This window comes from Gadus chalcogrammus, chromosome 18, assembly GCF_026213295.1.
Source record: "Gadus chalcogrammus isolate NIFS_2021 chromosome 18, NIFS_Gcha_1.0, whole genome shotgun sequence".
Lineage (NCBI taxonomy): Eukaryota > Metazoa > Chordata > Actinopteri > Gadiformes > Gadidae > Gadus > Gadus chalcogrammus.
The window spans coordinates 7349691-7377190 of record NC_079429.1 but is presented as its reverse complement, the minus strand read 5'-3'; the positions used below and the strand labels follow the sequence as shown (position 1 = coordinate 7377190).

The 27500-nt window shown below is 49.8% G+C and overlaps 4 protein-coding genes, 1 long non-coding RNA gene and 1 pseudogene across 5 annotated transcripts in view; 2 read left to right on the top strand and 4 right to left on the bottom strand.

The window, feature by feature from the left end:
* The window catches only part of LOC130371225 (sulfotransferase 1C1-like), a 5642-nt gene extending 5348 nt beyond the window's left edge, over nucleotides 1-294 (bottom strand). The window contains exon 1 of the mRNA XM_056576929.1: nucleotides 1-294. This exon is cut by the window's left edge and continues 177 nt beyond it. Coding sequence (XP_056432904.1) covers nucleotides 1-10 — 10 coding nt within the window. The 5' untranslated portion in view covers nucleotides 11-294.
* A 41-nt stretch (nucleotides 295-335) lies between these two features.
* LOC130371231 (uncharacterized) lies at nucleotides 336-1520 on the bottom strand. Its single transcript, XR_008893160.1, has 3 exons — nucleotides 1487-1520; nucleotides 1312-1404; nucleotides 336-1160 (listed from the first exon to the last, which is right to left on the bottom strand). It is a non-coding gene; the product is annotated as an uncharacterized LOC130371231 (long non-coding RNA).
* A 631-nt stretch (nucleotides 1521-2151) lies between these two features.
* Nucleotides 2152-4194, bottom strand: LOC130371781 (uncharacterized). Its single transcript, XM_056577642.1, has 7 exons — nucleotides 4118-4194; nucleotides 3783-3856; nucleotides 3508-3592; nucleotides 3228-3351; nucleotides 2806-3037; nucleotides 2265-2373; nucleotides 2152-2187 (listed from the first exon to the last, which is right to left on the bottom strand). Exons 2-7 carry the CDS (start codon nucleotides 3836-3838, stop codon nucleotides 2152-2154), a joined length of 642 nt encoding a protein of 213 aa, XP_056433617.1. The 5' UTR covers nucleotides 3839-3856; nucleotides 4118-4194.
* Nucleotides 4195-4588: 394 nt separating this feature from the next.
* On the top strand, nucleotides 4589-10120 carry LOC130371779 (tectonic-3-like). The gene is made up of 14 exons (XM_056577641.1): nucleotides 4589-5234; nucleotides 5326-5440; nucleotides 5544-5641; nucleotides 6227-6345; nucleotides 6468-6576; nucleotides 6683-6795; nucleotides 6931-6969; nucleotides 7290-7364; nucleotides 7504-7623; nucleotides 7708-7806; nucleotides 7918-8021; nucleotides 8275-8425; nucleotides 8700-8834; nucleotides 9143-10120. The coding sequence occupies exons 1-14, from the start codon at nucleotides 4868-4870 to the stop codon at nucleotides 9380-9382; spliced, it is 1884 nt and encodes a 627-aa protein (XP_056433616.1). The 5' UTR covers nucleotides 4589-4867; the 3' UTR covers nucleotides 9383-10120.
* Nucleotides 9454-15360, bottom strand: LOC130371220 (protein MTO1 homolog, mitochondrial-like). Its single transcript, XM_056576925.1, is given in 15 exon segments — nucleotides 9454-9779; nucleotides 10327-10484; nucleotides 10820-10929; nucleotides 11297-11468; nucleotides 11753-11957; nucleotides 12245-12375; nucleotides 12697-12887; nucleotides 13271-13383; nucleotides 13678-13785; nucleotides 13787-13977; nucleotides 14108-14228; nucleotides 14480-14527; nucleotides 14529-14680; nucleotides 14797-15009; nucleotides 15216-15360. Coding segments are annotated over 14 exon segments (2082 nt in total). The 5' UTR covers nucleotides 14996-15009; nucleotides 15216-15360; the 3' UTR covers nucleotides 9454-9596.
* A 390-nt stretch (nucleotides 15361-15750) lies between these two features.
* On the top strand, nucleotides 15751-27381 carry LOC130371778 (ataxin-2-like protein; annotated as a pseudogene).
* The last annotated feature ends 119 nt before the right edge of the window (nucleotides 27382-27500 follow it).

Genomic DNA, 27500 nt, shown 5'->3' with positions numbered 1-27500 from the left:
TCTCTGACATGGCTGCTCTGAAAGGTGAACCACGGTGGCTCAGAGTCTAGAGCTCTGTGCAGACTGTCTGGGTCGGGTCTCTCCTTCTACTGTAGATCTGTCTTCCTCCACAATGTCTCCTTCTAGTCCGTCCTATCCCTACAGCTCGGGGTGTTTCTCAGGCTCTAACGTGACCAGAAAGGGGGAGAGTTGTTCCTTTAGGTTGCAGGCGGAGCCCAGACAGAGAGGTCTGGGAGCAGTGGCAGGGACTTATGCAACCCAGAACCAGCGCAACACTCAACAATAGTATCGTACGCAGAACCAGTTATAGCAGAGAGCCAGAGGGGGCGGGACCATGAGCACATTCCACAAGGAAAAGCCAACAAAACGGACACAGCTGGGATACATTACATGGGGCACATTCGTATAGCTTGATCCAACGTTATGGCTTTGTTCAACATTAACTTTATTTAAAAAAGTCCATCTTTCACTTTATAAAACATTATGACATTGTTTGAACATAACATCTTTAACTTTATTAAACTTTACAACTTTATTCAACATTATGACTCTGTTAAACATTACACTTTTAACTATATGGAACATTACAATTTGAACTATATACAACAACATGACTTTGCTAAACATTACAACTTCAGAAGAAACCCAGGGTAACGATGTTGTATAATGTTATACATTTTATCTTTATATGACATTATATAAAGTCATATTCTCATTAAAGTGGCAACATACAGACTGGCTGTTGACTGGGCCTGGACTTTGTGTTCGGCCTGGTGCCAACCGGGCACCAATCAAATTGAAGTACACATAACCCCAGATTCACTTTATTTACTCTGTGTGGGTGTGTGTGTGTGTGTGTGTGTGCATGTGTTTGTGTCTTTACCTATGCTTAAGTGAGAGCATGTGTCAGTGTTAGTCTCAACGTTGGGTATGTAATGCAAAGCCCAAATTAAAAATGTTAGTGCACTTCAGAGATCAGAGTTTTTTTATTTCTCGTAGAAAAACACCTGCATGTTGCCATGGAAACCCTTCTAATTGCGGTGATCTAGAATGTAAACGGACGACCCTGATGATCCAGCGATTAGACCCGACCGCTTCCCACTCGCACACACAGAGGTGGAGTAGACGGGAGAGTCCAGACCACACAGCTGTCCCACTGTCTGGAGGAGGAGAGGGGAGGGGAGGGGGGAGGGGGGAGAGGGAAGAGGAGGGGGGAGGGTACAGGGAGCTAAGCGATATGTGTGGATTATAGCAGTAAAGAGAACAGTCAAATGAGGAGATAATATATACACGTAGCATTTAAATATTTACCTGGAGGCTGTGGCGACTGATGACGTAAAGCGTGTTGGCCTGACACCCTCCGGCGACCATGTGATCCTCCCCCAACCAATGGCACGAGTAGATCTGGAGAAGCCAATCATGTCATCTGTTGCAGCGTTGTGGAGCGGTAGAGGAGAGGGAGCGAAGGGATGGCGTGGGGTTTTACCTTACTGTCTTGCACGGGGTGAGAGACGTCACACACCTTTCTACCTGAGCCATAGTCCCAAACCTATCACACACACACACTCACAAATATAAATAAATATACATATATATATCGTCTATATAAATATAAGACAATAGATATTTCCAGTTTTGAGCTGGTGAACTCTGACCTCTAGGGAGTCGTGGGTCCTCCAGGATCCTGACAGGATTTGTCTTTTGGAGGCGTCAATATGAAGTGCGTCACCACACACATGTGGACCCCCGATCCTCCTGTAACACACACACACACACACACACACACAACCACACACACACACACACACACACACACACACACACACACACACACACACACACACACACACACACACACACACACACACACCCACACACACTTCAGATCCTGCACACACACACTCCTCGGGATCCGCACACACTAACAGCTGGGGTGCAGGGTGGTCTAGTGGTTAGAGCGCTTGACCCCCAGCTGAGAGGTTCCGGGTTTTAGCTCCAATGCCTGCAGTCTACCTGTAGGCCCCCCGCCCCTACCTGGTCCCTAATGACCGCTCATTGAATTCGGCCCGTCGCTTTGGATAAACGAACTAAATAGCAAATAGCAACAGGAAGCTGCTAACCAGAAGCTGCTAAACGGAAATGAGTTAGGTCTTACCTAACGGCCTGCTCTTGCCTGCTGTCCCAGAACTGCGGGGGACACACAGAAGGAGAGGGTCAGTGAAACGCCTGACACCTGGTGCGGAGACCTGAAGAATTCCCCTCACTTGTATGGTGTTGTCCCAGCCAGCGGAGATGAACTCTGTCTCCCGCTCGGGGTGAAAGGTCACAGCAAACACCCGTGAACGGTGGCCATCCATGATGGTCCTGCAGGAGCTGAGAAAAAGGTGAGGGGGTCACCCGACAAGTGAGGGGTTTTCTAAAGATATAAAGGTATGGTGTTACCTGTACAGGTGTCCTGTTAGCTGTAGATACAGGGGGGGGGGGGGGTGGTACCTGTGAAGGTATGGTGTTACCTAAATATACAGGTATGGTGTTTACTTCAAGTGTGGTGTCAGCTGTAGATACCTCTGTCTGTGGTACCTCTTAGATACAGATGTGTTTTAACCTGTAGATACAGGTGTGGTTTTACCAGTAGATACAGGTGTTTTAGCTGTAGATACATGTGAGGCATTACAGCAGTGATGTTAACTGTAGATGGAGGTGAGGTGTTGCCTGTAGATACAGCACTGGTTTTTAGATGTAGTCACGGGTGAATTGTAAACTGTACATGGAGGTGAGGTGTTACCTGTACAGGTGTGTTCTTACCTGGCCTTGCAGGTGAGGATGCTCTGATGCGTGCGCAGGTCGTATAGGTGGACGGTGGAGTTGGAGCAGCCCGTAGCAGCTCTCTCTCCGGAGGGCGACACTGCCAGACAGAGGGTCTCTAACTTTGAGCCCTTCTCCACATCCGCGGGGTCCCACAGGCCACTGGCCTCCTTGAGGTTCCAGAGACAGTCCCCGCCCCAGGGGTACCAGCACCTCACACTGCCTGTCGCATCTGGGGGTCCAGGGCCACCGGCCAAGCACATGTTGAACACATTTGTTTCATTACATTGATTGGCCATACTGTTGTTCCATTGATCGGTCTGAGACTGAGCCAAAGAACGTTAGTCCGGGGTTCAATCCCCACCGAATCAGTTTTAACACCAGAACAACCACAGAGGGTGTAGAGGAGGGTCAGTTCTCACAGGCGGCCAGCAGGAGGCAGTGGGAGTCTGAGCTGGAGATGAACCTCAGACCAGTGATTGGCATTCTGAGCCTGCTGGAGTCCTTCAGGGTAAGGATCTGGTCTCCGGTGTCCGGACTGTACACCTGTACACACACATTCACCCTGTCGGCACCTGGACACTCGTTCACCTCCGGCGAACACATTCGCCCGCTCACTGCTCGTAGAGATATTTACCCTTTAACCACCAATAAAGTAATTCACCCTGTCATCACTAGCAGAGTCAATCAGTCACCACTGACCTTGATGGCACCATCACTCAACCCTACAGCCAGTAGGGAGCCATCTTTGTTAAACTCACATCTCGTTACATCCTGCCCACATTTCCTGGGGAAGGGGGGGAGGGAAACAAAACAATTCAGTTTGTAGCCTCATTTAAATTTGATAAAAATTCAATCATATGTTTACTAAATACAATAACATCATTATTATTATTATCGTATGGATAGTTATACATGCACTAAGCAATTATTATTTGGACTTTGAATAAGCTGTTGAGTAAATGAAGTAAACAGACAGCTCAGAGTGGAAACGCAGATCTCCTTCCACGGTTGGCTGGTTCTGCTCCGACATGATGATGGTGGTGGACTTCTGCTTTCCCAGACAAGAGGAGAAACAAACTAAATGGAACATCAAATAAACCAAATATATTTGTTGTCTTTACCATACTTAAATAATCAAAACCCGACGACCAAACGTCATGTTTTGATTATAATAGCTAAACTAAACTAAATCACGTAAGTTTGGGGAAAAGCTAGACAGACACGCTCGAAAGGGCAATTACACACGTAGTAATACTTAAGTTAGATCATGAGTATCAATACTTCATTCAAAATCCACGTTGTAACTTACATCTACTGCTTTCTTTATTGTCTCCAAATACTTTCTTTGCAGTTAAAAGTCATGAAGAAACCGACCGAACGTTGCTTAGCAACCCCTCTTCCTAACAACACTACGCATGTTTGATTTGTAACTTATTTTTAACATGATACAAAATACAAAAAAATTCTTTATTTTTTATATTGCGTAGCAAATTTATGTATACTTTTTTATTTGTGAATATTCTATTCGAATATTTAATATTAGAAGATAGCATCTTGTAGGTTAATTTGTGATAGAGAAGCCGATAGTCTGCAATGAGAAGATGACAACGTAGAACGAGAAGGTGAAATAAAATTGACAGAATTGTTTACATTATGTGACAAAGATTTATTAAGTCAATTATTCAGTTTTCTCGGATTTATCAGGAGGTGGAACCATGTGTGTAAGGCAGATAGCGGCAGGGCACCGAACAACGTTGCACATCTTTCCATAGAAACGGAAGTTAAAGTTAAAGCTTCTTCCTTGGTAACCCGAAGCTCCTCCTCCGCTCTGTAATTCACACATGCAGTACTCCATAATATTTACAATAGTATCGTTTTAGTTAGTTTTTATGCACGGCTTATATATAATCGCATACAATACAAGCGCTAAATGAGCATTAGCCAGCCGGAGTTTGCGCTAACCAGCGGGGTGCACTATAGCATTAGCAGCCAGCTAGTGTAACTTCTGGTGTAAATACTAATAATATTCAGACTGGTGGGTTTCTTATGATGTGAGGACATGTCGTCCCCTTGTTGGCGCCGTTCACTCCATATATTTATGTTAGTATGTCTTCGCTTGACAAATGCGGCAACAGAGTCCAGGCCGACTACAGAACAGACTCCAAGCGGCACCCCGACGACAGATGGTGGGACGTTTAATCAGACAACCCCTGCTCCATGGGGTCCCACGACCCCGGCTCCGCTGGGTCTGACGACGAAAGACCAGAGCGGATTCGACCCTACAAGCAGCAGTACCACCGAAGGGACTAACGGCGACTCCAACTTTACTGCGACCACCAACCAGACTGACTCTGAGGCTCTGGTCACTGTGCAGATCCCCACAGAGCCCACCTCCCCAACCAGCGTGCCCGTGGTGCTACCAGACGGTAAGACAGAAGGGACATGCTGTGTATTGACTTCACAAGCCCCATCGCTATTCTTCCCTGGCAGGAACTCAAGTCTGCCCTCTCCTTTCAGTGTGCCTCTGTGATCTCAGCCCAGAACTGTGTGATATCGGCTGCTGCTGTGACGTGCTTGACTGTGGTGTCTCTGATCTAAACTCCGTGTTCAGTGGATGCCCCAAGAAAACCAGGTAGGTGTGCCACTGCTGTGACAAATGAATAGAGGAAAGGTCTTTAAGTCGGTGTTGTGATTGTTTTTCTAAATAAACACCCTGATGTTGTGATGGTCTAAAGGTCCGGGGCATGTGTGGAGGACTGGCTGTTGTTCCGCTCCAACGTGGACCCGGCGCTGGTCACTCGGATCGATGGCCTGTTCTGTGTCCGCCCTCCAGGTGAGTCCGACAACCCTCTGCACCACTGGGGTCTCCAGACTCAGAAAGACAATAGAAAGACCTATTCTTGGAACCACCAGCCAGGCCGGGGTCCAAGAGCCATACTGGGTCACAATCTGTGTTCAGTTCTGTCCCTCAAAGCCACTCTCTAAGCCACTCTGTATTTCTTTCTTTCTTTCTTTCTTTCTTTCTTTCTTTCTTTCTTTCTTTCTTTCTTTCTTTCTTTCTTTCTTTCTTTCTTTCTTTCTTTCTTTCGTTCTTTCGTTCTTTCGTCCTTTCTTTCTTTCTTTCTTTCTTTCTTTCTTTCTTTCTTTCTTTCTTTCTTTCTTTCTTTCTTTCTTTCTTTCTTTCTTTCTTTCTTTCCCACTCTTGGTCTCCATCTCTCTTTCTCTCTCTCTTGGCCTCTCTCCTCCTGCCTCTACTCAATTAAATTCAAAAGCCTTTATTTGCATGGAAAACGTATGTTCAAAATATAAAATTAGAGTACAATACTCAAATACTCGATGGAACCCTGATGTAGAGGGGTTTATCATCGTGTGTGAACCTGATAACGATACTGTACCCCCCCCCCCCCCATGTCTGTAGACAATGGAACGATCCGCTCAGCTCCATCTCTGGCTGCAGTCCCAGCGCTGGGAGACTCCTACCGGTTCTCGGGGCCCGAGCCTCTAGCCACCAAGCCCCACAGCAGGCCCTTCTACAGGGTAACACACACGCACACGCACACGCACACACTGGCACACGCACACGCATTCACACTCAAACACACACTCTGGAGGATAAACCCGCAGACAATAAATGACCCCCATCTGTGTGTCCGTCGCAGGTTGATGATGTCATCCAGACGTATTACTCCACATTGTCACTACGGGGTCTCCTCCGCCAGCCCTCTCCAGGGGCAGGAAGCGCTTTCTGTGTGGACAGGAATCCAGCAAGTAAGGAAACAGCTTTAGCAATGGGTTGGATGGCCAGATAGAGTGTGGGTCAGCGAGTTTGCATGGGGTCTCCAGCATCATCTGCGTTTGTGTTGTGTGCCTCCAGAGTTCCTGAGGTCCTCAGTGGTCTCCTGCACACGTGTGGTCTCTGCGAGCTCCTGCAGTACCGACCCGGCCCTGCGAGCTTCCTCCTACTACTCTGATCTGAAGCTGCTCAGGGTACTCTCTCGTTCTCTCTCTTACTCACTGTTTCTCTCTTTCCCTATCTCTGTTTCTCTCTCTGTCTCTCTGTCTCTCTGTCTCTCTGTCTCTGTCTCCCTCTCCCCCATTGCTTACCTGCTGTTCTCCTTCTAGCTCCCAGTGGCAGAGTCTGAGCAGCTGGTCGACATGTTGGTGAGTCTGAGTACTAACATTATACCATTGAGGCACGACAGAAGATATTATATTCAAGATTAAATTAGAGTGAGTCACTATGGTAGAGACTATATTTCATCTCATGAGTCAATATGGTCGAGATTATATTCTAGTGATTTAATTGTGTAGAGATTATATTCTAGTGAATCACTATGGTAGAGATTCTATTCTTCTATAAATCATTATGGTTGAGATTATTCTCTAGAGAAACAGGAGCTGAAGCGCCAAGTAGAGCTATGAAGCACCCCCTACCCACTTTAGTATCACGGTTCCATCCAACCCAGAACGTGTGCTTCTAGGTCCCAGTGACCCCGCGGTCGTCATGGCCGGCGCCCAGCAGCCTCAACCAATCCTGTCTCAACGTGGTGTCCAGGGTCAGTGGGAGGAGCTTTTCCAACCCTTATACAACCCCAATATCTTTACAGCAAACCAGGAGAGTAATTGTACATGATGTAAGTGATATGATGTGTTGTGACGCGTGTATGGGGTTGTCCGACTGTTTCTGGCGGCCAGGTGGAGCTGGTGGTGGGCTTCACAGAGAGAGGGGAGCTGACATACGCTTCGCTGTCGGTGGTCTTGGCTGACGTTGGGGTGGACCGGTTTCTGTCCCAGACCCACTCCCTGCGCTTCGAGGTATGATCCAAGACCCTCAAATGACCTTTCTCCTAACCTCTGACACGCACCAACCTTATATGGTCTCACTTCCTCTCCCAACAGCTAGCCACGCCCCGCCCCACCCCGGCAGGACCGATCCCTGCCGTCGGCCTTCCGATGGCCTCGCCTGTGTTTGGTCGTTTTAAAGATTCGGTGGAGCCAGTATCCTTTCACCGTCGCCATATTCATGGTTGTGAAATATATATTGGGTTTGTTGATTCATAAAGCACTTTCATAAGCCAACAAGGGCTGTCTACCTTGACCCGGGTTCAGATCACAGTGCTGGGCGTCTCCGAGGGAGGAGAGTGTTCCACTGACTACAGCAGACGCTCCCCTGTCCTCTTCCCTCGCAACACCATCACCGGCTGCTTCTTCAGGTGCTGTTGGTCTGGAGCTCTGGGTGGAGATTGCTGGTTCAAGAGTCAGATTATGGGTGTAGCAGTGTGTATAATCCAGTACTGTATATGTAGAACTCAAGAGAGGAAGATCTGCAGACTGCGGGTTTGAAACAATCCAAAAATTTGTCTATTTGATTACACTGTTTGATTCCTGTTCTTACATTCTGATTACAAAGTCTGATAACTCTCTCTTTATTTATTCATGTATGGTCTATTCCCCCCCTCTCTCCAGCTCTGGGTCTGGGGTCTGCTCTGAGCTCAGGTCCCAGCTCTACCAGGTCCTTCAGGGTGAGGTCTCTCCAGAACTGCTGGCCATGAGCTGGGGTGCGGAACCAGCCTGGACCAGGGTCCTTCTCCAGGACTGCCCCCCCGCCAACCCTGAGGTACACTCCCACCATCGAAACAACAACCAACAACTGTAAAACATGTGGTCATATTAACATATTTCAAGGAGATGAGAATTAAGACTTCATGGCTGGGAAACAGCTTCTGGAATTCCCAATATAATAAAATAAGTGACCTGATATATTGAGTTGCATTTCTATTTGAGCCCCTTTTTATATACCATACTAATAAAATACCTCTTGAAGTATGTCCTAGTGTGGTAACAAACTGCCGACTTTTCAACAAGTATTAAGCACCCTCTCTCGTACTCAGGAGAGCTGTGAGACAGGCTGCACTCTGCCGCGTTCCCTCTCCATCAAGGTTTTGTGGGCGCGGCTTGGCTGGACAGACCTGCCCCAAAACCACATCCTGGGAGCCAAGTATACGTTCCAGTGTGTGAAGGTCAAGGTAGGATCCACGACGCTGCAATGCTTTCATCCCTGAATCCTCGGCCAATAAGGTCTTGAGGAAAAACTGAGATGGTTAAAGGGTGGCATGCGTTACCTAAACGATGCTTAAGGTTTAGCTTTTACCTTAAGGATGAGTCAGGTTTAGATGTTGTTTTAGGGATGCTTAAGCTTAAGGTTTTAGATTAAGGATGCTTATTGTTAAGGTGATACTTAAGGTCTAGATGTGTGCTTAAGGATGTTTAAGGTCCAGATGTAACTTTAAGGAGCCCAGCCTCAACCATGTCCTGTTCTTGCTGTTCTCCGTAGTGTTCCTCGTCCTTCTATCTGACCCTGAGCGCTGAGGTGCGCTTCGCCGACACCACCGCGTACCACCCACCCCCCCGGGCCCGACCCCAGCCCACCTGGAGGCTCCCGTTCGGCTTCTTCAGCCGCGGAGTGGACGAGCTAGACGGCCACACTGCGTCTGACGGAGGAGCTTGGGGCGTGGTCAGACCCAGCTCCACCCTGACACTGGTCCTGATGACCACCATGCTCTTAGTGGGGTAGAGGTCCCCGCCCGCGGACCCCCACGGACTAGTTGACCCCTTTATGGTTTGACTTGATGGGAGTGGACCAGAGGTCGTATTCATTTGTCACATTAGAGAATTTCAAAGATGTTTTTTACAAGTTAAAAAAAACAGCATAATTTATTTTTGTACATTTTGTAGGATAAAAATGTTTGAGGGTTATATTGTCTTTGTTGTGCTAGAGCGAGGTTAGGTTAGGACACAGCTCCGGCTCTCTCTCCCCCCTCACTAGGCTCCGGTCCAGAGGGTTTCTTATGGGCTCTGGAGTGCTGGTTGTGGATGATCTTGTTCTGGTTGTTGTTCTTCTGCGTGACGAAGTTAAGCAGATGGACGATGGCTGCCGGCGTCATCCCGGGAAGACGCGTCGCGGCACCGAGCTGAAGGGAAAAACGGGATGCGTTACTGATGCCAATCAATACGAGAGCCTCCCACCCACAATGATAGACAAACCAACTGGGAATGAGCAAGACACAAGTCATTTTAGGTAAAGGCTTGGGGAAAAAACGGATCTGAATGAATGTCTCCTGCCTCAGTTATGATATAACTGAACATAAAAGGGAAAATAAACTATGAAAAAATACAATGCTGACAACACATTCAGTTTCTACCAAAGATTTGTATTAAAAATGGTATATTAAAACCCATATTATTACACTGTTTCGGCATCCATTTAATATTCTCTTCTCGTCCAGAATGGAAGCAACCAATGAGCTTCCACTGAACACTAAACTCCTACAGGAATAGCGCCACCTCTAGGAAAAACTGGTCACTGCAACAACCATCTCAGATTGGCTCAAGTGGGTGCCAGATGTTGTCAGCATCTACTGACAAGCATGTTATTGCAAGCTAAAAGGTGAATGCTTTGTGTTGTGTGAAGTGAAATTGGATGAAGAAACAGCTGATCCAACTAGGTCAGGAACTCACGGTAGTGGGTCGGACTCGGTCCAGGATCTCTCGGACCTCATTGGACAGGGACACGGGCAGGGAGAGGTAGTCCAGGTCTGGAGAGAGATACATCCCCTCCTCCCTCTGGATCCTCTGGATCTCCTTCTTCTGGAGCTCACAGTGCGGGCGGTACACAGCTAGGAGACAGCCACAACAGGTTAGCTAAACGGCTAGAAGACAGCCACCATATGTTAGCTACATGGCTGAGAAACATGTCAGCCACATGGCTAGCACACAGGTACATCATGGTCACTACAGGCCAGCACATACTGTATGTTGGCTACACCACTAGCATACAGAAACCAGCTGTTGGCTACATGGCTAGCAAACAAGTTCGAGGCACAGATTTTCTGTCCTGTGAAATATTGTATTTTGGGTAATTTTGAAAGCTGAATGCCTATCTCTGTAGGAGTGTTATTACGATTCCAGTATAGCTTCCATTTTCCCCGAAGAAGTCGGGTTATTTTCCTACCTTCTATCTTGAGTCTTTGGGAGAACTCCAGGAACGGGCCAAGGGATTCTGGGAGGGCGGCGGCCAGATCGTCGTAGGTGATGTCGTTGTACTGCAGCAGCTCCGTGGCCCTGGAGAAAGAGACAACCCTTAACACCCCCTTCGCTCAACCAACCAATCACAACGTGGCCACCAGAGCGTCCACCTGAGTAGGGGTTCCCAGCCTTCATACCGTGAACCACCGGCGGATGTACTTTTGGCCCAGCACACCAAATATGTTCACATCCTCTGTGAGTATCATTAGCATGATCCATAACATTTTACAATGTGTATTGTTCATCAATACAGTATTCCCCCCCCTTTTCAGTATTCCCAATATACTGATGATCAGTACGCTTGCAAAAGACATGCAGTCATGCATCTATACAGTATCTCTGAAATAAAGGGCTGATTGAGGCCATCTTGGCCACGATCCACCTTGGAACCCCTGTGTCTTACGTGAGGGTTCCCCCCTTGTTCTGGCTGATGCTGCTGGTCTCCAGGGTCTTCCGCCAGTCCCTGGGAGACCGGGACAAGGAGCCCAGCGTGGCAAAGGCCTCCTCAAGACCCTCCTTCACACGCACCGCCTCGTTGTAGCGCTGGGCCGACACGCAGCCAACCTCCTCGAACCCTGGGGGTCAATACAGCAGAAACACCGGCTAGAAACACACTCTAGGTAATAATATAGCAGCTCTTGGTGTCCACCAGTTGAAGACTGGTTGTACTGGGCAGCTCCTAGTCTTCACCGGTAGAAGACTGGTTGTACTGGGCAGCTCCTAGTGTCTACCAGTAGAAGACTGTGGTTGTACTGGGCAGCTCCTAGTCTCCACCATTGGAAGACTGGGGTTGTACTGAGAGTGTATTGTCTACAAACATAGCATGAACAGAGTGTAAGCCGTCAGTGTGTGTGCTCACCCTTTAGTGTCAGCCGGAGGTCTGCGTTGTCGGGTCTCAGCAGGGTTCTGAACTCCGCCCGGCTGGTGAACATGCGGTAGGGTTCGGTCACTCCCCGGGTCACCAGGTCATCGATGAGCACACCGATGTAGCTCTCGGTCCGAGACAACGCCAGGAGAGGGGCCGCCAGCGCAGAACGGGCCGCGTTCACACCTGCCCACAGACCCTGCGCACACACAACAAATGATCATTCAGATCATCCAATCCATAGAAAGCAGAATGTTTTAATATGCTAAACCTCAAACATGAATTAAATAATGATGTAGTTTAAAGGGGCAGTCAAGTGCAAAGCAAATTGAAACCAGTTAAACAGATTCTGGAAAACTATTAAAGAAGGCTCCCGCTGTGATTGGCCGGTCTCTTTGTCATGGCCCCTTGCACCTGATCCGATGGTGAGAACTACAACACAGGGCTTAGCTAGCAAGGGTTGAGAAGGAAGACTTTACCACAGACCTGAGCGGCAGCCTCTTCGTAACCCGTGGTCCCGTTGATCTGGCCAGCGAGGAAGAGGCCCTGGGTGGTCTTCACCTGCAGGGAGGGGCAGAGCTGGGTCGGGCAGACGTAGTCGTACTGCACCCCGTACCCTGGAAGACCAGAGGGGGACGGCAGACGCATGGTAAGAAAGAAGTATGATGGTAGGGAGGAATTCGCTCCGTAGTGGACAGGTTACCAGTTGTTCAGTATGGTGATGCTAGCAATGGTTTGTGCCTTGCGTGTCATAGTGGACAGGTAACAAGTAAGCAGTATTGATGTCGGTGGTGATGAATGTCTGTCGTAGTGGAAAGCTAACAGGTGTTCTGTATGACGAGGATAGTGATGATCGTGATGAATGTGTGTATTGCATTGGACAGGTGTGTGTGCTGTGCTGATGATAGTGATGAAGGTGTGTCGCACTGGACCGTTACCAGGTGTGCTGATTTCCACGCGGTGCAGGGCGGGGATCTGTCTGAGGAGGCGGAGCTGCATGTCAGGGGACATGGTCATGGAAAGACCCTGGGGGTACAGGAGGTTGGAGGTCATGCCCTCCGGCTCCAGCCACACCTGGTGGCTCCGCCCTGGAAACCGTAGGACCCGCGACTCGATGGAAGGGCAGTACCTGACCACACACACACCTGAGGTCAACCACTACAGTACCTGACCCCACACACACCTGAGGTTAACCACTAAAGTACCTGACCACACACACACCTGAGGTTAACCACTACAGTACCTGACCCCACACACACCTGAGGTTAACCACTACAGTATCATGACCACACACACACCTGAGGTTAACCACTACAGTACGTGACCCCACACACACCTGAGATTAACCACTACAGTATCATGACCACACACACACACCTGAGGTTAACCACTAAAGTACCTGACCAAACACACACACCTGAGGTTATCCACTAAAGTACCTGACCACACAGACCTGATGTTACCCACCACAGTACCTGATCACACACACCTGAGGTTAAGTAGTTGCCATACCTGGGTCCTTTCGCGTCCTCCTGAATGTGAGAATTGTCATCGAGACTCTCCATGACAACGCGGTCCACTCCCGGCGTGGTGCGCACCAGGTAGCAAGGCAGCTGCTCCTCTGGCTGTGAGCAGGAAGGCAGGGGATCACCACCAACACCCAGATATATGGCCGACCTACCTAAACTACAGTGGACAGTACGAACCTACCTGTATGATGTAGACACTTGTACGCAGTAGTGCATTGTGGGGCATGTGGGAGAAGTTTGACTAGTTTGGCTGCCATTTTGTCAACGCGAACATCTCCTTTTAATTTGTATATCGGGGCCTTAATGATGTAATGGAGGTCCTGATCATCTTGATTTCCTCTTTATGGAGGGCTGGGTAAAGGGGGGGGGGGTGTTGACAAGGGGCCTCACCTTGCAGTGTGTGTGTGTGTTGAGAAAGCTGAAGGGGGTGGGGTGCTGGTCCGGGGGATGGAGCGTAGCCAGGGTCAGATCCACAGAGTCCTTCAGGATGCGGGGCGGGGGTCCCGGTGCGCAGGCGGCCCACCTGCAGGCCCAGGGTCTCCTTCAGGGTCCTGGACAGACCGGAGCTGGACGGGGGATCCCCAATGCGGCCTCCCGGTGAGCTGGTCTGGCCCAGGAACAGAAAGCCGGACAGGAAGGTTCCCGTCGTCAGAATCACCGAGCTGGCCTCCAGCGGGGGGGCATGGCCGGCTGTGGGAGGGCACAGATGAAGGAGGGAGTGGAAGGGGGAGAGAAGGGGGTGGGGGGGGGAGAGAGCAGTTAATACAGAGTAAGTTTAGTCCCAGCTCTGTCCAATATGTTTTAGAGCTCCCTCTCCTACCGAGGCGTATCCCGGTCACTCTGTGGCGGCCGGGTCTCTCCGGGTCCACCTCCTCCTCCACCAGCAGCTCCTCCACAGACCCCTCCATGACCTCTAGCCTGGGGGTCGCCAGGAGCTCAGCCTGATAGGGGGCAGAGGGAGGGAGAGAGAGAGAGAGAGAGAGATATAGATTACATACACAATAAGGACTAGGGCGAGGGTTCAATCCACTGGACATTTTGCGATTCTTTCTGAACCTTGGGGCGTGGCGACCGAGTGTTCTGGTTGCTACGGGCATCATCATCAACGGGCCTGGTTGCTAGGTAGTCTGGTTGTTAGGAGAATCCCCCCAATGTTGTGGTTGCTAGGTAGACTGGTTGCTAGGGCCGTCACCTGGATGAAATCTCGGTAGCGCTGGCGGTCCAGCTGGGCGCGGGGCCCCCCATACTGCGGGGCCCTTGCTGCGGTTCAGGACCGAGAAGTGGATCCCGGCGCGATCCCCGGCCCGGCCGCACAGACCGTCCAGTGCGTCCACTTCACGCACCAGCTGGCCCTTGCCCACTCCCCCCAGGGACGGGTTACAAGACAGGGCTCCTGCAGGTTGGGGACACAACCCTGGGTTACTTCAAAGGGAGTACGCCTGTCATGTAGGTACAGTTCATGCCTCATTGTGAGCGACCAGGGAACTTCACAGGGAACTTCTCTATTACCGATGGTGTCTATCTTCTGGGTGACCAGCAGCGTCTCTGCGCCCACCCGGGCCGCTGCCGCCGCTGCCTCGGTCCCCGCATGTCCTCCGCCGACCACAATGACGTCATACCGCCGGTGTATTGCTCGGTAACCGGCAGGGGCCCGGGACACCCTGGACAACCCGTTGCGGAGCGAGCTCCACCATTTCCGCGTCAACATGGGGGGTAACGCGACTGTCAGACAGGGAGGATAGGAGTGTAATAGACATGTTTAGATTGAGAATCTGACCGGGTCTACAATACAGAGGCACGGGGATTAATAAGAATTATGCCTGATCATTTACAGAAAACGGTTCAATGCCCAGTCCATAAAACCTAAAGTTAGCAAATCTATCTATTCTGAACTGTCCATTAAACCACACTAAGCAATACATACTTACAGGTTCACCTGTGTTAAATTGTGAATGAATCGGCGTATATCAGTTACAATCCCGTCAGACAACCAGATGAATACATTGTGAAAGCATGACCCCTGCAGAATTTACAAAACAACCACCGTGGCCGCAAATCCCGTACGGAGGTCGCCATTACTATAGCGTAAAGCCGTAATAACCGGAGTACTTACGCACGGACAATTCATACATGCATCATTTACAGTCTGAGTTCCCACCTAGGCTCCATCTTTATTATGATAATGAAGTAGCAGCTAGTTATGGTCAATAATATTATAAGGAGAGTAATCAGAAGCATGACAAATAAAACGATTATTGGTAATATGAGTATAGGTTGTCGGCTAAAATTACGAATGGTGCCACGTGTACAGTACAAAATAACCCCCCTTTTCACTACAAATGTCAAATCTTGATAAATGTGATTGATTACGAATTTACTTTATTAAAGGAATTCCACACACATGCACGCGCACAGCAGTGGGTCAATGGCGCACGCGCACGCCCATGTACCCGCGCGCCCTTTCCCCGTGCAGCCGGTTCCCCACTAGCCGCGCGCGGAGAGAGTGAACCTTCCAAGAGGTGGAGAGGTTACCGACCGACCAAAGGTTTTCAACGTAAAACCTCAAGAAAACAAAAACCCGTTTTAACGGCACAGAACAACTCTGCTTGGCGCCTAGGTTATATCCGGAGGGGCTTAAAGCACTGCACAGGATCCCTGCGAAAGGGAAGAAGGAAAGGAATCCAGCCCAGAGAGCTCGAAGCTAACGCGCTTAGCCTCCGCCGACACCACTCGTGTTGTTTTAGCGGAGAGTTTGTGACATACCGTCTGCGAATCCACCCGTAGACAGTGGGTGGAAATCCGTTAAAAGCTTGGGTTTAACGTGAGAACTGGTGTGTTTATTATCGCATGTTTGCTTATCTGTAGTTTGTGCAGGAAAGGCCAGAGGAAACCTTTTACCTTAGCCTGATTAGCCGGTGTTTGTTGAGGTTAGACGGGGATTTAAGTTAAAGAAGACGTAAAACGGTGACTTTTTCGTATTTTTATTGAGGAGCTTTAGTTTAAGCCCTTGTGCTTGACAATGTTGAAACAACATCAGCCCGGTCCCGCTGGACGGAAGACGACGTCTAACGGTACCTCGCCTCCCACGAGTATGTCTTCCACACCCAGCGGGCCCAACAGCAACAGAACGCCCGTCGGAAGGTGAGTAGTGCCGGGGAGGGCTGCTCAGGACAGACCGGGGATTTTCACATGACTCCCGGGGCCTACCGGTTAAAGCTATGTGTCCAAGGTGGGCGTGTCACCGACGCAGCGCTTTACAAGCAGACCTATCACATTCGGGTTTACACTTGACGAGCGGTGCAGAGAAGCTAATCAAAGCTCTGGACATAATAATGGACGACGTGTTGACAAATAGGGGGCTTTAAAAAGGCGGGTTGAACTATTTGCTAAATGTGCTGATAAGCCAATCAATTGGCCATGATCGGTGGGAAATGGCTCGAGTACATTGACCAAGCCCCTTGAAAATAGACTTTTTACTGGGGAAGAATCACTACGCCTCCATTTCCAGTTCACTGGAAGTCATTCATTACTCACAAATCACGTGATGAGTTCACCGGCAAGGTCGTTTTGGTTGCCTCATCTGAGGTCAGTCTGAATATGATAAGTTGAACATTTGCATCTGCGATGTTGTTGGTTCCTGTTTGTTTGAGACTGCAGCCAACACATTGCCTGGATGTGTGTAGTCAGTCCCAAACCATCCAGACGTTGAATGAATCAATTTGACATTTAAACACATCCGTTGCTCGATTTACTAAAATCATGTTTTGGGGTTTTTCAGAATGTCGCTGAGCAATGTTTTTTCGGTGTGGACATTTTATATATTTAACCGTTTTATTGAGAGTGTGATACATGCAGAACTTAAGTTTTCAGCAGGCTTTATTGATCCTGGAGGAAATACATTTTCTGTTGCGTTCATTCATACTCCAGTAGTCATAGCGTCAGGGGAACTTAACTGTAACAGCAGTAGTGTTGAATTCAATACCAACACTATATTATTGAGCCGTACTCTCCACACTGTTTTGGGGTATCCCTGGGTACAACTGTCTAATGTGTCCTGGGGGTTTAGAGTTAGAACAAGTCTGTCTTCATTGTCACTCCAAGATCTAAGCCCTTTATATTTTTCATCTAACCAGGTTGGCTTTGTGTCAACCAGGTAAGTTCAGAGGTGATAACCAGGTTACTAAGCTTGCTTTTAACCACTCATTTTCTCATCTTTAGGAGTCGGACTTCAGTGAAGCCATCATTCCAGTCCTCTGCGGTGAGTTATACCCCAGGCGGGTTCAACAGTCACTCAGAATGCCTGCTGGGCATGCTGTTTCCCTGCTTAACACTATACTATGGCAATACTTATACCGATAATGATATCTGTAATTTAATATCTAGAATATTGAATAATAAGGAAACAAAGAACAGAGATATTAAGTCTCTGATGTGACTCAAGAGGTCTCATTGAGGCATGTCATTGATTTGCATTAAAGTGGCATTAAACCATAGTCTTTTGTTATGTGTGTGTTGTGTGTGTTTTCTGCAAGTGTGTGTATTTATATAGGTGTTAGGGGGATGTGTGTTGTGTGATTTTTTTGGGGGAGTAATACAGTGATCTCAGTGTATTTTCTGCAGGTGTTTGAGTGATAATGCGTGTTGTGTTCCAGGTGTTTGAGGGAGTCTATAATAACGCCAGAATGCTGCACTTCCTCACCGCTGTGGTGGTACGTCACTCAACCTACTGTACTTTCTGTCGTGTCATGGACCCCTACCACACCAGTACCAGCAGCCACTCTGGCTGATTAACATCAGATAGTCACTGTCTTGATTCAGTTACGGTTGAGCCGTAGCACTCAGACCTGAGGGCAGATTATAAACAGCTTGGAGGGGCAGTGGTTTGGTTTGCAGGGAAGAGCTCCACAGTTAATGTTCTCTGGTGCTAGGCGCTGAAGTATCTCAGTCTCCAGCATTCATGGTTTTAATGGTAACATTTAATTAAAGACGCCAGGCTCAGCTAGTCTCACCTGTTCACTCCTGGTCTCACCGGTTCTCTCCTGGCTCGTAGGGATCCACCTGCGACATACGTGTAAAGAATGGAAACATGTACGAAGGCATCTTCAAAACACTAAGCGCTCGGGTAAGAACCGCTGTTCCGCACTATCCTATTCACACACACTAAAACACACGCGAGGCCACTCCCGAGGTAATTCTAATCTTCCTTCCTGTGTTTCCTTCAATGCATTGCTACTCCCTGCCGGTGTGTGTGCGTGTGCGTGTTTGTGTATGTCAGTGTGAGCTAGCCGTGGACGCCGTCCACAAGCGCCCAGAGGGCGAGGCGGGGCCTCCCGTTGCCCCTGCCTCGCCGAGAGGAGATCACAGACACCATGATCTTCCCCCCCGGGGACCTGGTCACGATGACCTGCCGGGACGTGGACCTCAACTTCGCCACCAGAGGTACGCGTGTGTGCGTGCGTGTATGCGCTCACACACAAGCACGTGCACAGCCACGTGCAAAGAGTCACATGCACGAACACAGAGACAAATACACATGGGATAACAGCAGTGGTTAAAGGGACATTCTGAAGCTCAACTACGCAGTCGTCATCCTAATAATGTGTCATGGAGCAGTGGGGCCCCATGACAGAGATATCAGTCACTTCCGATGACTCGAATGACTTGACCTTTGACATTGTTGCAATCCTGTGTGTGTGTGTGTGTATGTAGACACCTTCACAGACACGGGCATCAGCACACCACGTGTGAACGGAGAGCACAAGGAGAAGGTGCTGCAGCGCTGGGATGGAGGAGACAGCAGCAATGGAGAGAGAGAAAACTACGACCTGGAAAAAGACTCGGTCAGTGGCTCTTTACCATAGCTAAAGATCTACAAAGATAGATAGATAGATGTCACACAAAGAGAGAGAGGCGCGCTCAGTGTCTTTACCTCTTTAACATAGATGTATGGTGGAGAGACACTGAAGGAAAGAGAGAGTATAACCATTATAAACGGGTCGAACCTTCTTTATTCCCCAGCAGTCCAATTGCTGAGTCAGTGCGTCTCTACCATACATTGATTATAGACAGAATTTATGGGTCCCACCAGTCTAACCAGTATGTCCTCCACCAGTGTAATTACTGGGTCAGTGTCTCTCTACCATACATAGATTATAACCAGTCCTCCATAAGTCTAATGGCTGCATGCATACCCAGCACAGAAAGGGTCTAACCCGTGTACTCTCCCACCAGTCCAACGGCTGGGACGCCAACGAGATGTTCCGCTACAACGAGGCGAAGTACGGCATCACGTCCACCTACGACTCGAGCCTCTCCATGTACACGTGAGTCCCCGTTTCCCGTGGCAACGCACTGCCGCGGTACCCCGGGAGGGTTGTTCCCTGCTACACGTTACCATGACGACACCTCCTCGCATTACCATAGCACCGCAGAGGCAGGAGGGCCCGAGTCGTGTGATCTTCCCCGTGTCGGAGGGCGTTTCCTCTGGGCATCTACAGATAGGGCCTTTGAACTTTGAACTCTGAACCGTGACCACGATCATTGGTCAAGGTTATATACCTTATCCACCTAGTGGCCATATTGCGTCTTAGAGTACCATATTAAGCGCTATATAAATTTCATTTATTATTATTCATTTATTATATTGTTGAGGTGGATGGGGAATCCTATTAGATCTTTGGAGACCATGACAACTCAGTCTTCCTCTTAGTTCGGTATTCCATTTCCCCACAGAGGTCACATTCAGAATGTCTCTCCATGGAGTTGGTTTGCCCAAAGTCACCCCATCCCCCCAATACGGCTGCTCTGTGAATAAGGCCCCTTGTTCACAGAGGACGGGACTGTTTTACATCTCTCTGTACGTACAGGATGTCCTTTCCTAACTGATGTTCTTCAGTTATAGAATCTCACAATGCTACCCTCACATTTAGCTAGAATAATTTGATCCTCTGTGGATGTACTTTGACGTTATATTATTTAAATGTTGGGGTTTATCTGGTAGCTGGTGAGTAATGTTCACCTACAATACTATATCTTCCTGTGCTCAGGGGATCATTAACTTTCTCCATCTCGGGACCCAAAAGACAATTCAAATGATTGTGGTGTGGTACCTCCGCCTGTGAATTCTGAGTGAAAGGAAGCGTCCTGATGATGATGATGATGCTTCCCCCAGGGTGCCTCTGGAGCGGGGCAGCTCCGAGGGCTTCCGTCAGAGGGAGGCGCGCGCGGCCGACTGGCCAACGAGATCGAGGCCAGCCCGCAGTACCGCCAGCGGGTCAACATGGAGAACGACGACGGGAAGAGTGAGGAGGACAAGTTCAGCGCCGTGCTGCGAGACGCCGGCGAGAGGGAGAGGGGCAGAGACAGCCCCGGAGCCACCCGGTCAGTCTGGGGGAGGGGTTCACCTCGGGGGTGGGGGTTAATGCTATTTGTAATGCTATTCTTTTTGTAAATGTAAATGTTTTTAATTGAAATGTTGTCTGTCTCTCAGGGAGGGGAAGTACATCCCGTTGCCCCAGCGACAGCGCGAGATCAACCGGGAGCGCGAGCGGGCCGAGAGGGGTCCAGGGGGCGGTCCCGGTGGACCCCCGCCCCACAGTCGTCTGGGCGGAGGATACCGCTCCAACCCCCCCGCCTCCTCCCCCAGGCCCCCCCCCTCATCTTCCTCCCCCAGACCACCCTCCACCTCCTCGACCACCCCCCAGCCCCCCTCCTCAGACCGCAGCAGCCCCCTGCCAGCCCGGGGCTACGGGGGTCACCACGCCCCCAGCCCCACCACCGTGTCCCCCGCCCAGCCGGCCCCCTCCCCCGCACTCCCCCACTCACAGTCCCTCCCCCACTCGCTGGCCGACGGACCCAGGCCCGTCAACGGGGGTGAGTCCTGAACCCCGATAATATGATGCGATCAGCTCTGGTTAGGACGTCAAAGCACCGACTGATTGAACGTGACGGTGCACTGTGTGGAACTATTGGCATCGAGCGGGAACAGACTTGATGAAATTGTATATAATATTCAGAAGTATGATATTATTAGCGTATAATCCCATTAAAATAAGAATTGTGGTTTCATAACCCTAGAATGAGCCTTTTTATTACTACAGATAGACGGTTCCTTGGCCAGTACAGGCCACCGTAGCTTTCCCTGCATTGCTAGAAAGGGCTGAGTCAGGGGTTTAATCAGCTGGTTGCAATTTCAACCTCTCTGCTAGATGCTACTTAATAAAACACATCACAAAGCACACCTTTAAATCATGAACTAAATCATGGAATTCCAGAGCTGAACTTTTCTAAAATCCTCATTCTAAGTATGGCTACTTAATTTATGCATGTGTGTATTATTCTCAGTATCATCCAGAACCTCTCCAAAGGCCCAGAGACCTCCACAGTCCAGCAGACCAGTCCGCTCCCAGAACACACACTCTCAAACTACAGGTAACACAAACAAACTGCAAGGCGACACACACAGACGTAAACTACAGGTCAAACAGTCACACACACACACACACACACACAAACACAAACTCTTGTTCTATGAACTGAAAGGTTTCTCCTTCCTCTTACAGCTGCTCGATCTCCTAAATCAGGCCCCTCCCACGACCCGCCTTTTTTGGACACATCATCTGTCCAAATGCCTGCCCACAAAACCACAGGCCCCGCCCCTCTGTTTCCAGTAGGACGGTAAGCTCCCTCCCATGATCATGGGATCACAGCCACTCCCTGGAATATTAAAAAACTTGAGGCTGATATGAGCTTTGGCATGCTGTCTTTAACCACGAACTCATCAAAATATTCTGTGTATCGGTACCTGTCTCTAGAAAATGACAGGCTGTAGAAGGCCGTACTTGCTCAATCAATAACGAGTATTCAACAAAACCTTGTACATAATTTGAAGGAGGGAGGAAACAAAGGGATACTCGTGACACACCATGTCAGAAATGTGTTCCAACTTGTATTCATGCTATAGCCGTGACACATGTTTATGTCATTATTATTTCATATTATTCTCTTCCTGTCTGTTCTCTACCGGTATCTCTACCTCTCTCTATCCTTTCTACCTGTCTGTTTGTAGTGAACTGAGATCGTTGAATGCGGCGAGTAAAGAGCGCTCCGCTGAGAGTCCTGCAGCACAGACGACAAAATGACTAAAGGTAGCCTCCAGCTGTACCGATTACACATTCTAGCTAGCCTGATGTTGCCGGGTATTAGCGTTGGGTATTAGCGTTGGCTAGGCATTGGCTCGGTGTTGGCTAGCAGGTTTTAGCTGATTATTAGCTAGGTGTTAGCCTGGTTGCCTTTTGGCGCATTTCCATCGAGCCGTGCGATGCGGCTCGGTTACGGCTCACGTTTCCACCGCCGACAGTACCCTTATGGTAGGGGGGGCTAAAGCCCGATTGTGATAGCCGCTACAGCTACGTAAGCCTCGTGACAGCATAGCAGCCCGACACAGTGTAGTGTGGAACTGCAACGAACCGCACCGCACCGCTAGGTGGAACGCGCCATCTGCGATGGCTAGCTGGTCTTAGCTAGGTGTTAACCAGCTGGTGCTGGCTAGCAGCGTTATTTAGCGAGGGCAGGGGGTTAAGAACATTTCTTGTGTTGTCCCGCAGCTCCCTCCATGCAGCAGCGCTCTCAGATCGAGGAGGCTCCGCAAGTTTGGCAAAGAGTTCAGGGTAAGACGTCATCCACCTACACAGGTGTGTTTGGTGTATGTGACCCTTATCAAAATCAGTGGTTGACCCCTTGAAGCGTCAACCTCAATATTATCACCCCGTCTCTTTTGTCTCCCTCTCCTCCAGCTCCAGCCTACTGGGGGTGCGTCTGGCGCCCAGGCCTCTGCGGGCCCTCTGGCCCCGGGGACGCGGGCCCCGCCTCCGTCGGCCCTCAGCCAGTCCCCGGGAAACCCTGGCCCGAGGCTAAGGCCACGGCCACCACCCCTCGGCCCCTCTGAGGAGCCCAAGGACCTGTCCTCCCCGGCGTCCTGGCAGACAGGCAGTCCCCGGCCACCACTCAGCGGCCAGGACCCCCGGGCAGCGAGGACGGAGGAGAGAGGACGGAGGGCGTGGTCGAGTGAGTGACGTTGGCGCTCTTATTGGTCCGCTCTAGGGCCAAGGACCTTCTATTGGCCTGTGGTCCTTTGCTCCTATTCAGGATACACTAAGCTGCTGCTATCGTAGCCACCATGCTAACTGTAGCTGCTAGCATTGTGACCATGTTGGGTGGAGCTGCTAATTGTGGCTTAGTGACCATGTTCGCTGTAGTTGCTAGATCTAGCAGTAGTGTAGCGATCATGCTAGGGCTAGCCGCTAACTGTTCCTAGGCAACCATGCTAGCCCCTTGACGTTGATGTTAATGTTTTTATTGTTTGTGGTTCCAGGCAAGTGAAGAAGTCAACGCTGAACCCAATGCCAAGGAGTTCAACCCTGTCAAAGCCCTCATGACCATGGTGAGACCGCTGTACTGGTTATCTATAGTAATACCATGATAGTAGTATATCAATATCTCACATCTTTAGCACTGGTATTAAAATACTACACATGACCACGGTGAGAATCAGAAAATCAAGCATTATATAGTTCTACTATGATTATACATACTGTAGTACCATTATATCATTCCTAAATTATTACCACCTACTACATTACTCCATGTTGAGCACTAATGTAGTATTATCTATAGTACTCAGTAACACCACACAACCATACTACTAGATATTACTACTACACATGTAAGGTATTAAAACCGTCTCCATGTTGCAATCCAGTACTGTAGTACTCTCCATCTACCTAAACTAACATTGCGCGTTGTCCTCCAGGTGAAGCCCGCCACGGCGCCCACCCCTCCCGGCCCACCCCCCCCAGCCCAGTGGTGCTGCAGCAGCCCCCCGGGGCCAGGGCCCCCTCTTCAACGGCCCCTACTCTCCTACGTCTCCCAGATACACTCTGTTACAGGTACTGCGCACCCTTTAGGACAGCAGGCTAGAAAGCCTGGAGGACCATGAATTAATGAATTAATTCTGTTCCTGTTTGAAGTTCAGTCACCGTACCATGTTGTTGTTTTAATGTGCAAATTACCATGCACTAGGAAGTGGTTTAACATGAATGCACGTCAGATAGTTTCAATGGGGCCTTGTCCCGTACAGTCGCTCAGCTGATCTGTAAGGTGGTTTTATGGTCTGCCGATGTGTCAGGTTGTTTAAACTTGATGTACAGTAGATCAGGTGACGCCTCAGGTTGTTAAAAGGGGACGTCATACCGTACAGTAAATCAGGTGACGCGTCAGGTGGTTTTAACGTGTTGTGTTTTGTTCAGCCCCCCAGATGTTCCAGTACACAATGTCTACAGTAAACCAGGGAAAATACCCCCGAGGCAAAGGTACGTCTACTCAAATAAAGAGGGTTGTCACGGGCCAACCCCAGGTCGGGACCCCCCCCCCGGTGCGTGGTGGGTACACATAGTGACCCAGCGGCCTCCCTCCTCTGTCCCCAGGCTCGCTGGGTCCTGGTCAAAGGGCTGACCACGGAGGCAACGGCCCCCCCCCATGCTCCAGGCTGCCGCCTCGGCCGCCGGGGCCCCGCTGGTGGCGTCCCCCTACCCCCAGCAGTACCTCCATTACAACCCCCAGCAGTACGGGCAGCAGCAGGTCCTACAGGCCATGGCCCCCTACCCCGGACAGGTGAGACCCCCCCCCCCCCCCCCAAACCTCTCACTGACCTGCATACAGAGTTTGTCAAACCACGGGGAGGCGAAATGGGTCATGATCCGGTTGGAGGTGGGTCGCGGCGCCACGAATCCACCAGTGCGTGGTTGGGTCCCACGGACACCCTTACCTAGTCTTGGGTCAGAGGCCCGTTCCACCTGCAGGTGGACCCAGTAGGCTCCAGACGTCTCCAAAGACTTTGAGCGCAATCATGTAAAATATAAGCAATGTAGGGGCAGCTTGAGAAGACATTGGAGGGCTCTCTTGTTGAGGTGCTGAAACACGGTATTGCTCTTTATAACCCCCCCACCACCTCTCTCGCTCCCTCTGTAGCCGATGTACTCGATGCTGCAGGGAGGGGCCAGGATGATCACCCAGGGCGGGGCCCCTCACCCCCAGGCTATGGGGCCCCCTGGAGGAGCCCAGTTCCAGACCCAGGGGGAGAACCCCCAGGTCCAGCAGCAGGGCCTCTACGGTATGTACCCCCCACGCACGCACGCACGCACACAGACACACGTTTACACCCACCACCCGGCACATCCGCCTCCTTTCACATCCAACCTCCTCCCCTTTTGTCCCCCACAACAAGTGATCGATTGACTCTCTCTGTGCAGCCCCCCAGGGCTTCGCCCACCACGCTGGACAGGTCCATCAGCCCCAGCCCTCCAGCACACCCACTGGAAACCAGCCCCAGCCTCAACACGCTGCCCCCAGCCCGGGACAGGTGAGACCAACTGCGGTAAAGGACATTGACTGTGATAAAGGACATTGACTGTGATAAAGGACATTAACTGTGATAAAGGACATTAACTGTGATAAAGGACATTGACCGTGATAAAGGACATTGACCGTGATAAAGGACATTGACCGTGATAAAGGACATTGACTGTGATAAAGGACATTGACCGTGATAAAGGACATTGACCGTGATAAAGGACATTGAGTGTGATAAAGGACATTGAGTGTGATAAAGGACATTGACTGTGATAAAGCACATTGACTGTGATAAAGGACATCGACCGTGATAAAGGACATCGACCGTGATAAAGGACATCGAGTGTGATAAAGGACATTGACTGTGATAATGGATATTGAGTGTGATAAAGGACATTGACCGTGATAAAGAACAGCCTGTAGTAGGGATAAAGGGAGAGTGTGCTGTGATACTTGACATACTCTTACTTTTATAAAGAACAGACTGTAGTTGTGGTAAAGAATAAACCGTATCTCTGATAAAGATTCGACTAGTCCTGATGAACAACATACTCTAGTCTCGCTGGAGGACAGACGGAAAAAGTGCAGTAACAATCCAGTGACCCCGGTATCTCTCCTCTCTCCTCAGAACCCCCAGGGCGGCCCCCCCTCAGTCAATGTACCACTCGGGGCCCATGACAGCCCCCACCCCCCCAACATGCCCCCGGGCCACACGTCCCCCAGGCCTCCTATTCCATGCAGGGCTACAGCATCCACGGCCACCAGGGGATGCCTCACTCCTACAATCTGGGGCAGATCACACAGGTAGGAGCCCAGCCCGCCACACATCAGTGTAGTAGTGCTGTGCTTGGGGGGGGTCTGCGTACATATGGCAGACATGGAGGAAAATAGTGCATGTCAATCATCTTTCCTGTCATGAGCTATTTCACTTTCTATTATTGTATTATTTTAGGGGTGTGCCCGCCTTCAGATATTTTTGTGTCATAGCAACCATCTCTGTAGAATAAAATAATCTGTAGAAATAATCGTAATCTTGGGTTTACATTGAAAGATAAAGGACCGATTTGTAACTGAGTTGAGTGAGAATTATTTAGAAATGTATTGATTTAAAGTAAAGAGGTTTCAACATAACAGTCCACGACACTCTTATATTACATTGAATACAACTGGACTGGCCATTGTAGCATTGCACCTCTTCTTTTAACAATATATATTTTTTACAATTCTGCTATATGAAATATTGCAACATTTTAAATATAATATCCTAGTGAGATTGTGCATGCACATTCTCCTCGTCCTTCACTCCAGCTTAAGGTGGTGTGCCTTGCGGTTCTGGTTGGGCTCATGGGTCTAATTCACCTGGCGGCCATCTTGGTTCTAAATGCTAGCTGCGGGGGGGGCTTGAATGCACAAGCTAGCGATAAGAACCAAGATGACCAATAGGTGACGTTGCTTCACCGCTAGTGGTTACATGTTTCCTCATGCTGGGATGCGTGTCCTCCACACAGGCCCACGTCCAGGGAGCCATGGGAGGCCCCCACCCCTCTGGGGGCCACGGCCACCAGATGGTGATGCTGCCCTCTCCCCCAGGGGCCCGGCTCTGTGCCCCAGCACCCCCAGCAAGGAGCACCTCAACACTACTACCTGGGACACCCCCAAGGTACATTACACAGACTGGCCACGTGACCACAGACTGGTCACGTGACCACTATAACAATTACGTATTTTCAGTTTTGACAGTCTGTTGGACAGTGAATATAGAGACGGGTCATTGTGGAGCAGGTAGGGGTTGGACAGTGAATACA

Bases quoted from the DNA above. Each gene is read 5' to 3' on its own strand.
- LOC130371781 (XM_056577642.1), bottom strand. From the start codon at position 3,838: ATGTCGGAGCAGAACCAGCCAACCGTGGAAGGAGATCTGCGTTTCCAC. The intron at 3,038-3,227 runs GTGAGAACTGAC...CTGGACCCCCAG, and splicing joins CTGCCTCCTGCTGGCCGCCT to ATGCGACAGGCAGTGTGAGG. The intron at 2,188-2,264 runs GTGAGGGGAATT...TGTCCCCCGCAG, and splicing joins GCTGGGACAACACCATACAA to TTCTGGGACAGCAGGCAAGA.
- LOC130371779 (XM_056577641.1), top strand. From the start codon at position 4,868: ATGTCGTCCCCTTGTTGGCGCCGTTCACTCCATATATTTATGTTAGTA. The intron at 5,441-5,543 runs GTAGGTGTGCCA...GATGGTCTAAAG, and splicing joins GGATGCCCCAAGAAAACCAG to GTCCGGGGCATGTGTGGAGG. The intron at 6,346-6,467 runs GTAACACACACG...TGTCCGTCGCAG, and splicing joins ACAGCAGGCCCTTCTACAGG to GTTGATGATGTCATCCAGAC.